The sequence below is a fragment of the Leptopilina heterotoma genome, unplaced genomic scaffold, assembly GCF_015476425.1.
Source record: "Leptopilina heterotoma isolate Lh14 unplaced genomic scaffold, ASM1547642v1 Lhet_89, whole genome shotgun sequence".
Lineage (NCBI taxonomy): Eukaryota > Metazoa > Arthropoda > Insecta > Hymenoptera > Figitidae > Leptopilina > Leptopilina heterotoma.
In genome coordinates, this window is record NW_025111192.1 from 583,458 (window position 1) to 597,572 (window position 14,115).

The following is a 14,115-nucleotide window of genomic DNA, read 5'->3' on the forward strand; positions in this document are numbered from 1 at the left end:
TTTACGAATTTTACCGATATTGACACGAATCATTCCCCTGGCAGTAGGACACATTTCCATTAAATAAAAATAGAATATGACATTCAATGTCAAATTTTAAATTTGTTAATGAAACGTAAAGTGAATAAATTTTTTATTTAATTGAAAATAAATGTTTCTATTCAAAGATTTTTGAAAAATTAATATTTTTGTGTTACTCAGAATTTACAAATTTAAATTAGACGTATTTTACGTAAGTCGAGGTAAAACGTAAAATTTTTACGTACTATACGTGTGTATGAATCTCTTTACCCCCTTTTTTAGTGAATTTGTTATTAATAATATGAATTATTAGAAATATGTAATAATACCTATCTAATATTCTGTTTCATTTATTAACTAATTTATTAATTTTACGAATTCTTGTTTCAAATACTTTTTTTCATTTTTGATTAATTTTTCAGAAATTGTTTACAATATTCGGCAAGTGTAAATAATTTTAATAAAACTATAGTTATGAAAACTACAATCAAAGTACTTTTTTGTTTTGTTTTAATTTAAAAAATAGAAAAATTGAAAATTAAGATTAGAATGATGGGACTGTACCCAGCGCTTAACTTCTCACACAGACTGTACAGTTGCTGGACTTGTATTGACTGCAGTGTATTCTTCGTCTGGTTCTATTTTACTCGATTTTAAGTGCTTCTTCGAAATTTTTTTCAATAAATCAACATAAACTAAATGCTCCAACAGTATTTTGGATAAAAATAAACGAAAAGTAACATTATGAATGAGGAATCAAAGAGTTGCTTGTGTTTTGACGACCAATGCGAGTGCAATCAGCGTCATTACAACAGGCGGAGTTGTGCCAATTGTCAATGTTTTGTAATAAAAAAAGAAATTACTGCTTAGAAACACTGGCGAAATAAATTCTTCTTCCTGACTTTCGTGACATTGACTAAAGGAAATAATAATTTCAAAAGAAAACTCGTTTATTGTTTCAAGAAAACCGGAGTAAAATTAAGATGGAACATTTTCGACAGCGAAACATAGAACATTAGAGATGTTTCTTTTGTCACGTGGTTCTGTTTTTTTGAAAACGTCACACGAGCCGACTAATTCAAACTGAAAACTATATGATTTAGTATTTTTAGATTTTGTTTTTCTCTTTAAAAAAAAAAAAAAAATGGGAAAAACTAGAGGTGTACATGAAACTACTCCGGAATTAAGAAATCGGATGGTGGGAATGTATGAAGCTGGTCTGGGCCTAAGGGAAATAGCAGCAGCAATTAATTGTTCTGTAAGGAGTACATTAATTTATTTTTCGAAGAAAATAGTAAAGTTAGCTTTTAGAAAATTTTATCAAAATATATTTTTCTAACGTTAGGAATAATTTTGTTTTGAATAAATGTAATAAAAGTTGGAAATTTCAGCAAAGGACGGTGAAAAGGTGGCTAAACCGATTCGACAAAGAGGGAACAGTCGAGACAAGGGATCGTTGCGGTCGTAAAAGAGCCACTACATCAGAACAGGATGAGGCTATTGTTCGCCTCGCAACCCAGACAACAATAACAGCCGCAAAAGCTGTACTTCCAGCCTTGGGACTCTCGTGTTCCGTTGACACTGTAAGAGAAAGATTGCATAAAGCTGGAATCCATAATTGGAGTCCGTGTCGTAAGCACATGCAAAAAATCCCCCTAGGGTTAGTTTTACCTTATTAACCACTAAATTTTTAAATTCAAAATCTAAAATCATTTATAACATTAATAACATTAATAACATTAATAATATTGATAATGATAATATTAACATGATTACAATCTTCAATACAACTATTTAAATAAGAAAAGAGGAAAATTCATTTTATTTTCTTCGCAGCAATGACGTCGATGGATCATCAATTCAGCAAGCTGTCTGGCGACCCACTGGAACGCAACTTGGAAAGAAAAAAAATCCAAAAGATACGAATAAGAGTAAAAAAAGTGCAACTAATAAAAAAAAAGTAACGCCTCGCAAAGGAAGATCAAAAGATATTTTCATTGGCGACGGTGCACCGGCGGAGTCTCTAAAACCTACGGTTGTTCAGCAGCAGCAGCAACAGCAACAACAACAAAATTTTACCTATCCTCAGGAAAATGTTCATCAACAACCAAACAATGAAATACCTTCACAATCATTACAACCAACCCAAGTGATATTTGCCAATCATCTAGATCTCGCGCAACAACCTCAACCTGTTTATCATCATCAAAATTGGCCCCTAGATCTGGTCCAAAGCAGTCATCATTACACACAGGTGACAGTTTATCACATTTTTTCATTCAGAAAACTAAAAATACCAACGGCGTCGATGAGAGTAAATAAAAATTCTTTTCACTAATTAATGTTTTCTCCGCCTCGATACAAAAAATTTTGCTTCCTGGAGGGAAAGACAAAAAATTTTTTTAACATCGACTCAACGTTGGTAACTTCAGTTTCATGTTAATTCTGTAATTGAACAAAATTTGTAAAGTTTCTAAAACAATTATTGTCAAACCAAATTGTTTGTTAAAACAATTGTCGAACGAAATTGTTTGTAAAAACAATTGTCAAACGAAATTGTAAATTTTGTTAAAACAATTCTCGAACGAAATTGCAAATTTTATTAAAACAAAAATTATAAATTATTAAACATTAATTAAATTTTCACAAATCAATTTCTTATTACACAGGACCAATCGAACGGTGTTCAGAACAATCAGCATTTACAGCATATGCATTCACATCAGGAACTTCACTCGCAACCTAATCAACAAGAAGCTGATCGGCAAATCTGCACGCAAATGGAAGAGCAAAATATGCACTCGCACCATCACAGTATAGAACATCAATCGCATCAAATGAACCAACAAGTTCGGCAATCGCAACGACTGAGCCAATCTTGTTTAGCCTCTTCGCAAGATATTTCAAAGAGTTGTTCAAATTCGCTTAATTCTGATGACAATCAAATATTGAATGATAACAATAGTTCTGAGAGAGAGTCTGATAATAATGATGAAGGTTCACGCAATGATCGAAAAAAGAAGGGCGGAAAAGTCAAAGGAACTCTAGAAACTAGCGTTGAAATTCGTAATCGAATGATAGGAATGTCAGAAGCAGGACTTTCGACATTGTCTATTGCTTTGGCTATCAATAGATCTGTAAGTTATTGCTTTTTATTTGTTAATATTGTTAAGACCTGAATATTTATTTTCTTATTCTTTATTAACTTATTCCTGAATATTTTTTTCTTACTCTCTATTAACTAGTTCTTGAATATTCCTTTCTTATAATTGAGATTTTCAAAAATTTCAACTCTAACCTAACCTTTTTAAAATTCAACAATTTATAAGAATATTATTATCAAAACATGAAGATATCGATCACTCCGAGTCTTCGACTCGGAGCAATCAATATCTTCATATTTTATAATAAAAATTACAAATTTAGAAACTTTTCAAAGTTCAATTATTTCTAAAAATTCTAGAAAAATTCTAGAAAATTCAATGAGAATTCAATTATTTAAATACAAAAATAAATAATTTATTAAATAACAATTGAATCTTTCTCAAAATTGAATTCTCCTAAAGAATTTTATCAATAAATTTTTAAATAATTAAATTCTTTTGACAAAATTCAATTTAAAATTTTTGAGAATAATTACATTTTTCGAGGAATTCGATTAAAATTGTATTAAAAATAATTGAAATTGCTACGATGAGTTTTATTATTTATGAAAATAATTAAAATACTAAAAAATATTTTATTATTTATAAAAAATAATTGAATTAGTGAAAAAAATTTATAAAAAATTTTTAAATAATTGAATTTCTGCGAAGAATTTTATAAAAATCTTTTTAAATAATTAGTATTCTTCAAAAATTTTTTAAAAATTTTGTATTTTAAATAATTGAATTCCTGTGAAATTTTGCCAAGAATTTTATTAAAGTTTTTAAAAATAATTGAATTTCGAATAGAAGAATTTTATCAGATAATTGAAATTTTGACGAGAATTTTTAAAAAATTTTTGAATATAATTGAATTTCTGCGAAGAGTTTTTATAACTTTTGGAAATAATTGAATTTCTATACACATTTGTAACTTCTCCAAAATTCAATTTTTTAAAGTGTTTTTAACTGAAATTAATCTTTAAATAAATTTTTTTTAGAAAACTCTACGAGAATTCAATTATTTAAAAACAAAAATAAACAATTTATTGAGTAATTGAATAGAATGATTAAAATTATTTAAAAAATAATTGAAATGATGCGACGAGTTTTATTATTTGTGAAAATATTTGAATTCCTAAAAAGAATTTTATTATTTATGAAAATAATTAAATATTTGCGTGGAATTTTATTAAAATTTGTTTTAAATAATTGAATTCTTTTAGAAAATTTTACTAGAATAGTAGATATTGAAAATCATTGAATTGAGATTTTAATTTGAAATTTTAGAAAATTTTTAATTGAAAAATCATTGATTGAGGGAAATTTTTGAAAATAATTGAAATTTTGTCAAGAATTTCATAAAAATTTTCGAAAATAATTGAATTTCAGAGAAGAGTATGAAAAATAATCGAAATTCTGCGATGATTTTTATTATTTGTGAAAATAATTGAAAATTTCTAAGAAGAATTTTATTATTTTTGAACAATATTTAATTTTTGCGAAGAATAACTCTTGAAGAATAACTCTTGGAAATAATTGAATTTCTGCAATAATTTGTAACTTCCCAAAATTCAATTTCTTTTTAGTGCTTTTATCTAAAATTCTTCTATTATTATATTATATTATATTAAAATCTTTTGAAGTTCATCAACTTATGGAACTTGTAAACGCAACTCTTATAAAATTCAATTAATTTTAAAATATTTAAGTAAAATTATTAATCAATTTTTTATTAATTAATTAATTTATAAGTAATTATTTTATGATAGTTTTTTCAAGAATTAAGTTATTTAACAAGAAAATTATTGCCAGAAATAGAAAAATTGAAGTTTTTGTATACGAATTCATGGTAATTTCATAGATTTTGAGGCGCCAAAAAAGACACTAAAATTCAGAATTTTGTTATGAATTTACTTTTAATAAAAATCCTTGACTTTTTCCTGATTTCCGTGGCCTGTGGTAATATTCAGAAATAAGTTAATAAATTATTAACTTATTCCTGAAAATTTCGTTTTATAAAAAAACGAAAATTCCAAATGTTACGTCTGTGATTATTATACCGAATTTATTTTGCAGGAACGGACAGTTAAGAGGTGGTTGGAACGATGGCATAAAGAGGGAAATGTTCAAACAAAAGAAAGAAAAGGAAGGAGAAGAATAACAACTAAAGAAGAAGACGAAGCAATAATTGCAATGGCAACGCAACATCCGTTGACAGCTGCAAAGTACGTTGCACCAGCTCTAGGACTAAAGTGCAGTGTTGACACGATTAGAGAAAGACTTCACAAAGCTGGAATTCATAGTTGGAAACTAGGAAAAAAACAAGGGTTTGTATTAATATTATTATTCTAAATCTCACGTCACACATTCTATTTATTTACAAACATAAAGTGCAACCAAAAGTGCAATAAATCGAATTTCCCCAGAAAACAAAGAAATATTCTATTTACTGGATTTTTTTTAGTGAAGGCAATGCGGTTCATACTGTTCACCTCTGGCAACCTAGCGGGAACCGTCCTAATAAACCAAAAATTCTTAGCGACAAGAAAAAGAAGTCCTCATCAAACAAAAAACGAGATCAAACACATGACGATCCACAGAAGCGAGGAACGAAGAAAAAGAAAGCGGGCAATATGCAACAGAAAAATGTACCACCACCGACGTTACCACCACCTAATATGCTCCCGGAACAAAATAATGTGCAATTTCAGAGTCAAAATACAAGTACGTATTCTTTCTTAATTTTATTGGAAAAAGCAACATTTACGTAAAACAAATTTTATTTGTTTATTGTATATTAACCAATGTACTAACTAATTATATTAATTATATTACTGCTGTCCAAAGTAAAAACCAGAAAATTGAGTTTACTAGGTTTTTACTTTAGACAGCAGATTAACTAATTTGCATATATTAATTGACATTTCTCCACTTTTCAGTGGTACCTTACGTTCCGGCACCCTCAATAATGCAACCATTACACACTCTATCCTCGCCTCCTACACTTCAGCATTCACAGCCAATGCCTACTGATCAACAAGTATCTCCTCCGTGTCCAACACCTATGCAACCAATGGGACCTATAATGCAACAGAGACCTGATTGTAGATTAGTGCCAACAGTGGAAGCACCTGTTTCCAGTCAACCGAACAGTATAGCCTATCCCTCGTGTATGGTTACTAACAACAATCAAACGAGTCACATGGAACAAACTGATCCACTAAATTACGAACCCTATATTTGGACCTTCTAAAAATTTTACTCTAAGTAAAGTCTCTACCATATCATCGCCACTATTGAGACTACGTTTCCCTGTTTTAATACAACTGCGTTTACATTCGAGAAATTTGGAGAAAATTATAAATTAAAAACAAATGCATTCTCCCTATCCAAAGAAATATTGAAAATATTAATGAAATATTAATGAAATATTAAAATATAAATTGAAATTTTTACACAGAAAATATCTTTTTTCTCTCAGAGAAAGTTTTAAGTCGAAAAAAAGTTCTCTTTACTCCCTTTCGGAGTATTATAGAAAAAAAAGAAATCTAAAAGACCATTCATGTTTCAATGAATACTTCCGGAGAATTAAATCTGGAAACGTGATCTCTTTATTGGTTATAGAAAATTAAGTTGGCGTAAATCTATTTATAAATTTATACTTAAATAAAACTTTTATAAAATTTTGTCGTCTCGTAATAATGCAAAAAACCGTGATAAGTCTCTCGGTACTGACAATATCGACAGTTTTAATTTGTGACGCGCTTTGAAAACAAGTTCTTTTAGATGCCAAAAAATATATATTATGTTTTTGACACTCCTATTTAATTAAAAATTAATTTTTAATTTTGTACGCAAAAAAAAGAAATTTTCCATTCCTGTCAAAATGTGTCAAATATTTATAAACTTTTCTAAGGTAACTCTATTCAGAGCGCGTCAAATTTATTTAAAGAGTTTTTATATTTATTTTAATGATGAATTTTAAGCCATGTACTTGTAAAGTAAGGCCATGAATTTATCACATTGGAAAGGAATTCAGATAATTGATTTAATTAATTAAACTGATTCGCATTTTTAATAAGTATAATAATTGCCACTGAAATATGTCAAAGTAAAATTTAAGACACCAATTAAGTTTATAAACGCATGTTTCTAAATTAGTTCAATATCTTTAAAAAAAACAGATAAAAAGGCTGAGAAATGTATTCAAAGAATTGTGATGAGAAAAAGCAAAATGTATAGAAACTTAATTATAAGTCCATTCTTTATCCATTCAATTTTCGTATTAAAAAATGTAGCTATAAACAATTTTTGTCATTTCTTCAAAAACCCCTATCATTGTTTTTTTTATTTTCATCACCTTGTTTTTTTTCTTTTTCATTCGAAAAAGAATTTCAATTTCTTTTCGACTTTCAAAATTTAAGAAATTTATCACTCTCTCTCTCTTAATAAAATTTTCAAAATAAAATTGAAAATTAAAATTTTCAAAAATAATAGTTTCTTATGTGTTGAGAATAAAAGAATATTAAGACAACCTATTTTTGAAATAGGTTGAATAAAATAAATATAATTTAAAAATCACCTTTACGTAAGATCCCACATTTGCGAAACGTTGTCAATTACTTTTCCTGGATCGTTTTTGTGGAACATGAAAAATCCTTGTATTTGAGCTGGACTGACAGTTGCCTTTTGCAACATTACTTTATCTGCAAATTCTTTGGCCATTTCCTGAGGTGCCTCTTTATAAAACTTGAGAAACATTTGCTCAACTTGCTCAAATGTGCACCAACCTGAAAAAGAGGAAATTCGTTTAATTTTCGTGTTTTTCATTAAAACCGAATCTTTCGTGTTAAAAACAAATCGAATTTTCTCATAAAAAAAAGATAAACTTCATACCTATATACTCCTTGACGTCAACTCTTCCGGGTCTTACAAGAGCGGGATCCAATCTTTCCAAATAATTGGTTGTCATGAATAGAATTCGTGCCTCTGTGGAAGCCACTCCATCGAGACAATTTAATAAACCACTGAAAGTGACTCTATTCAGTCCATCATAAGCTGCCTTTACTGTAAAATAAATTTTTTTTCGAAATTAATTATAATTATATTATGAACTATTTTCTTTTTTTCTTAAATAACTTTGGTCTTTGACAACTGTCAGAATAACAATTATGAATTATATCTAACGTGTCCCGAAGAAGGAAATCCAGGGTTGCCACAAAAAATGTAACTTTATTTTTCTCCGACTTTTCCTTGATCCTAAAGAATATTCTGATTCACTCTCAAAATGATTAGATACTCAAAAGAATGCTCTATTAAATTTATTTACAATTTTTTTTAAAGTAAAATTATTCGAAAACATTATAATAATTAAATAAATAACTTTATTTTTAAATAAATATTTAATCAATATTTTTTCATTGGAATTAGGATGTTAAAAAATTTCAAATTCAAACCTTTTCAAATTGAACAACTCAAAAGAATATTATTATTATTTTAAATTAAACAACTCATAAGAATATTATTATAAAACATAAAGAAATCGATCACTCCGAGTCTTCGACTCGGAGTGCTCCATTTCTTTCTGTTTTATCATAATTAAAGATGACCGTGTAACAAAATCATTATTTTATTATAAGAATATTCAGGGTTCCTACAGAAATCCGAAATTAAAATTCCATACCATTTCCATGATTTCTAGGTCAAATTTTTAGAAAATTCCAGTAGAATTTTAAATTTAATTTACACGTCTTATAATATATATTATATCTTAAAATTTCTAATTGAATTTCTATTGAAGAGAAAACATGGAAAACAGGAAAAAATTAGAAACTTTTAAAAATTCTAGGTCTTTTCCATGATTTTCCTGATTTCCAGAAGCCTTTTAAAAATCACATACCATTTCCATGATTTCCAGATTCTGTAGGAATTTTACCCTGTGTTAAAAAATCTAAAATTATCAAAAATTCGAAAATCCGAATTTCTTAAAATTCAATATTTTTTCTTCTCTTTTATGGCATTTAGTTTCATTATTTTTGGGCTCATCAAAAACACTTTACTTATTTAATAGTCTCCACCCTTTGGTTAAAAATTTAAAATTATTGAAAATTATCAAAAACTCGAAAAACCGAATTTCTTAAAATTCAACATTTTTCCTTCTTTTTTTATGGCATTTAGCTTCATTATTTTTGTGCTCTTGAAAAATACTTTACTTAGTTAATAGTCTCGACTCTTTGGTAAAAAATCTAAAATTATCGAAAATTATCAAAAATTCAAAAACCTGAATTTCTTAAAATTCAACATATTTCCTTCTTTTTTATGGCATTTAGCTTCATTATTTTTGTGCTCTTGGAAAATACTTTACTTATTTAATAGTCTCGACTCTTTGGTAAAAAATCTAAAATTATCGAAAATTATCAAAAATTCGAAAAACCGAATTTCTTAAAATTCAACATATTTCCTTCTTTTTTATGGCATTTAGCTTCATTATTTTTGTGCTCTTGAAAAATACATTACTTAGTTAATAGTCTCGACTCTTTGATAAAAAATCTAAAATTATCGAAAATTATCAAAAATTCAAAAACCTGAATTTCCTAAAATTCAACATATTTCCTTCTTTTTTATGGCATTTAGCTTCATTATTTTTGTGCTCTTGAAAAATACTTTACTTATTTAATAGTCTCGATTCTTTGGTAAAAAATCTAAAATTATCGAAAATTATCAAAAATTCAAAAACCTGAATTTCTTAAAATTCAACATTTTTCCTTCTTTTTTATGGCATTCAGCTTCATTATTTTTGTGCTCTTGAAAAATACTTTACTTATTTAATTGTCTCCAACCTTTAGCAAAAAATATAAAATTATCAAAAATTCGAAAATCCGAATTTCTTAAAATTCAACATTTTTTCTTCTTTTTTATGGCATTTAGCTTCATTATTTTTGTGCTCTTGAAAAATACTTTACTTATTTAATAGTCTCGATTCTTTGGTAAAAAATCTAAAATTATCGAAATTTATCAAAAATTCGAAAAACCGAATTTCTTAAAATTCAACTATTTTCCTTCTTTTTTATGGCATTTAGCTTTATTATTTTTGTGCTTTTGAAAAATACTTTACTTAGTTAATAGTCTCGACTCTTTGGTAAAAAATCTAAAATTATCGAAAATTATCAAAAATTCGAAAATCCGAATTTCTTAAAATTCAACATTTTTTCTTCTATTTTATGGCATTTAGCTTCAATATTTTTGGGCTCTTTAAAAACACTTTACTTATTAAATTGTCTCCACCCTTTGGTTAAAAATTTAAAATTAATGAAAATTATCAAAAATTCGAAAAACCGAATTTCTTGATTTCCCTGACTTGTGGCAACTCTGAAATCATTTTAAAGTTATGTTTGTATCATTTTTGCCTTAATTTAACTATTCTGCTTAATTGCCTAACAGTAAAATCAGTTTTAATTAAATATTTCATATGTAATAAAGACTTAGAAATTAATAGTTTATATTGAGAATTAATCCCCTTTTTGTATTTTCGTTCAAAAAATTACAAACATAACTTAAAATTGTTATTCCCTTTCTTCTGGACACGAATTATAAGTTAGTAAAAATCGTAAGCATACCTTTTGAAGATTCTTCTCTGCTGACGAAAGCGGCATCGATATCTTCCAATAAAATGATACTCTGCTGTGGAGCAACAGCTAACAAATGATTTAATCTGTCATCCGTTAAACTGCGCTCTGACAAATTTAATACACAAATGGCACGTTCTAGTTCTCCAGCCAGAGCAGTGATAAATGATGATTTTCCACATCCAGGCGGACCATGGAGCAAGTATCCCCTTCGGTATGGAATTCCTGTACGAAAAAATAGAAAATTAGTCACAATTCAAAAAGAATTCGATTCAAAATATCCCTGAAGTTAGCGACAACAATATCTAGATTTTTTAAAGATGAAAATTACACAAATTAAAAATGACTAATTATACTTTTTTCATTCAATTTGGAAATTAGAAAATCAGGTCATTCTTTTAGCCTAAAATCTTTGAAACCCTTTTCTCGATTTCGTAAAAAAGTAGTTTATCAATTTACGAAAAATTATTTTACGGAAAGAAAAGACGATAGCGGTTTAGCGGAAAAACAAATGAGTATTGTCATGAAGTTGCTGGCGATCGTGTTTTCTTTTCGTAAAATAATAAACTGAGAAACAAAAAAAATTCAATTCGATGTTCAGCGTCGTTGCTAACTTCAAGAAACCCGATTCAAATAGGAAAAAATTAGTAAAATGCGTAAAATTATTTCTTACCTCTATCACCGTACCATTCGGGATGTTTTATGAATTCTCGACAATCGGTTAGCAGTCTATCAGCAATACCGGTGTCGAGAATAACTGACTGCAACGGCCTTCGTTTTCTGGGATGTCCAAATTGTCTCCAATCACTTCCCATTGCAGTGTACATTATAGTTTTTCCTTCGTGTTCCTTTAAAGCCATGCATCTGGCTGAAAATCAAAACAGAATTAACTTTAAAAATTAAAATTGATTCAATTGTATTTTTACACCTGATTCGATTGTAATAAACAATTCTAACTTTCTTCAACGATTTTAACCCTTGAATTACCGATAACAAAAAATTTGGCCATCAAATCTTTCCGCTAGTAAAGTGTTTTAAAAAAAAGAGGATTAAAATATAGAGTTAAAAAATAGAGATTTACCTTCTTCAAGGATATTAAAATACAGATTTTTATCTGTTCCAAAAGATGTGAGTTGTACAGTTTCAAACGGAAGTCCCATGTGTAGATCAAGAGTTTGTTGTTCTCGTGTTCTGTCAACTTTAATCCATTTGTTTTTATACCTGTTTCATGGAAAATAGAAATAAATATTCGAGTCATAAAAGAAAGATTTCGTTCAGTTTAGAAACTTTAGTTTATTCGACTGACCTGAAGAAGTGAGTTCCAACACTCGGTATAAAAGCATATTTAGTTTTTACATCTCCAGTTTCCTTTTGTTCAAAAGTTGTTTCCACTGAAAGATGCTGCGTTTTCTTTGCACCCTTGTAAGTGATCCACTGCAATAACCATTGATAACTCTTGTCACGACATGGTACTTCGAGTGTTATCATGTAATGACGTCTGAAAAAATGTTAACTTTAAGTCTCTAAAGTATAATAATTACAAAACGTTCTATTTCTTTTTCTATTTAATCAGGGTGGTCACAATTTTCAGTTTATCAATTTCCCTGACAATATTCTGATATTAAAATTATTTTCCCAACAAAAAATTTCCAAACAATTTAAATTTGGTAACATTTTTTAAAAATGATTGAATTTTCGATAAATATAAATAAAAATAATCAAATTTTCAAAGAATTTTAATTATAAATATTAATAATTTTTTAATAAGTCTGAAAAAGTAAATTTTTATAAATTTTTATTCACTTTGTTCAAAGATAATTGAGTCAAAAAATTTTGATAAAAGAATTCTAAGAATTAGTCTTTAAGAATATTTTAATGTAATATTTTAAAAATAATTGAATTTCTTAACAGAATTTTTGTATAATTTAAAAAAACTAATTAATTTCTTGATGAATTTTAATTAAAAATTGTTAACATGATTTTTTCTCCAAAATGTTAAAAATAATTCTAAAATATTATTTTTTGTGTGTAGGTATTTGAATTTTCGGAAATATGTAATTGAAAATATTGAAAATTTTGAATTTTAAAAAATTAGAAGCTAATTGTCATTAATTTTCATTTTTAAATTTAAAGATTTTTCATTAACATTTTTGATAATTCAATTATTTTCAAAATTTGTAATTAAAATACTTCAAAAGTTGATTTTCCAAAATTGTAACAAACTTAATTATTTTCAATTATATATTAGAAAATTTCAATTATTCAAAATGATTTTTATTACTGAAAGATTTGAAAAATTTAATTATATCTTAAAAAAGTGATTAAAAAATAATTGTTGAAAGATTTGTTTACAGTTATTTTTCGCACTTTAAATATCGATAAAGTTGCATTTTATACTAAAAAAAATGTGGTATTTTGTTGCAATATTTGGAAAAAAAGTTGAAAAAGTTGCAATTTTTGAAAATAAGTCGAAAAAAGTCTCAATTTCCTTCATTTTCATGACAAAAAATTTTTTTTCTGTAATTTTCCTGATTTATATAGGAAAAACTGCTTTAGTCGTTGGCACCCTTCTTTTTTTTAAATAACAAGAAAATGTTAATAGTCGATTTTTGTAGTAAATGCTGCAAAATTTAATAATCGAATGCAAAACATGCTAGTTTTTTGGTATATTTCTTGTTATTAGAACGATGCCAACCACTGGGATGCAGTGTCAACGATCTAAAGAAAAGATCCAAAAGTCTTAAAAAAAGGTAAAATTTAAATATTTAATACAAAAATTGATATATGTTTACCTAAAAAGTGTAGTACCTACAAGTGCGCCTTTTCGCAATATAGCCGCACCGGCACCAAGGCCGACTAATCCAAATCCAGCACCAAAGTACGGATTGTCTGATAATGATTGAAAGTAGTCTATAATCGTCATTTTTCACACTTTACGATTAATTAAGTAGCAGTAGTAGAAACATTTATCTTCATATAATAAAATTCGATATCATAACACTGAACCGACTGAACGTTATGAACATCTCCAACGTACTGAACAGTGAACACCATGCTAAATATTATCGAAATTATCGTGCATGTATCCTACAAATACAGTTATTTCTATAGTTTCAACAAAATATAAACCTTGAAACCAGTTTATGAAACACAATTACACTTTTAAACACAATACTTAGTAGTAAAACATTAAAAAACAATAATTTTCTTTGTTCTCTTTCGTTGCCTTTTCCTTTTAAACGGTTTAAAAAGTTAGGTTAGAAAGTTATGTACAAACGCGCATGCGCCTAAATGCCCGATAAATTCGCAAAATATTTCTCTCT

General features: G+C 27.4%; 2 protein-coding genes across 3 annotated transcripts; one reads left to right on the plus strand and one right to left on the minus strand.

Moving 5' to 3' along the window:
• Window positions 1–616: 616 nt before the first annotated feature.
• Window positions 617–6,575, plus strand: LOC122511677 (alpha-protein kinase 1-like). The gene is made up of 7 exons (XM_043627081.1): window positions 617–1,279; window positions 1,413–1,681; window positions 1,858–2,275; window positions 2,691–3,158; window positions 5,244–5,494; window positions 5,632–5,891; window positions 6,107–6,575. The coding sequence occupies exons 1-7, from the start codon at window positions 1,166–1,168 to the stop codon at window positions 6,418–6,420; spliced, it is 2,094 nt and encodes a 697-aa protein (XP_043483016.1). The 5' UTR covers window positions 617–1,165; the 3' UTR covers window positions 6,421–6,575.
• LOC122511678 (mitochondrial chaperone BCS1) lies at window positions 1,471–14,038 on the minus strand. 2 transcript variants are annotated; one of them, XM_043627083.1, is made up of 8 exons: window positions 13,585–14,038; window positions 12,099–12,290; window positions 11,874–12,013; window positions 11,466–11,660; window positions 10,784–11,017; window positions 8,064–8,234; window positions 7,750–7,957; window positions 1,471–1,602 (listed from the first exon to the last, which is right to left on the minus strand). In XM_043627083.1, exons 1-7 carry the CDS (start codon window positions 13,713–13,715, stop codon window positions 7,752–7,754), a joined length of 1,269 nt encoding a protein of 422 aa, XP_043483018.1. In that variant the 5' UTR covers window positions 13,716–14,038; the 3' UTR covers window positions 1,471–1,602; window positions 7,750–7,751. The 2 variants fall into 2 exon arrangements, with proteins under 2 accessions (XP_043483018.1, XP_043483017.1); XM_043627082.1 differs by lacking the exon at window positions 1,471–1,602 and adding an exon at window positions 6,111–6,247.
• Window positions 14,039–14,115: the final 77 nt, after the last annotated feature.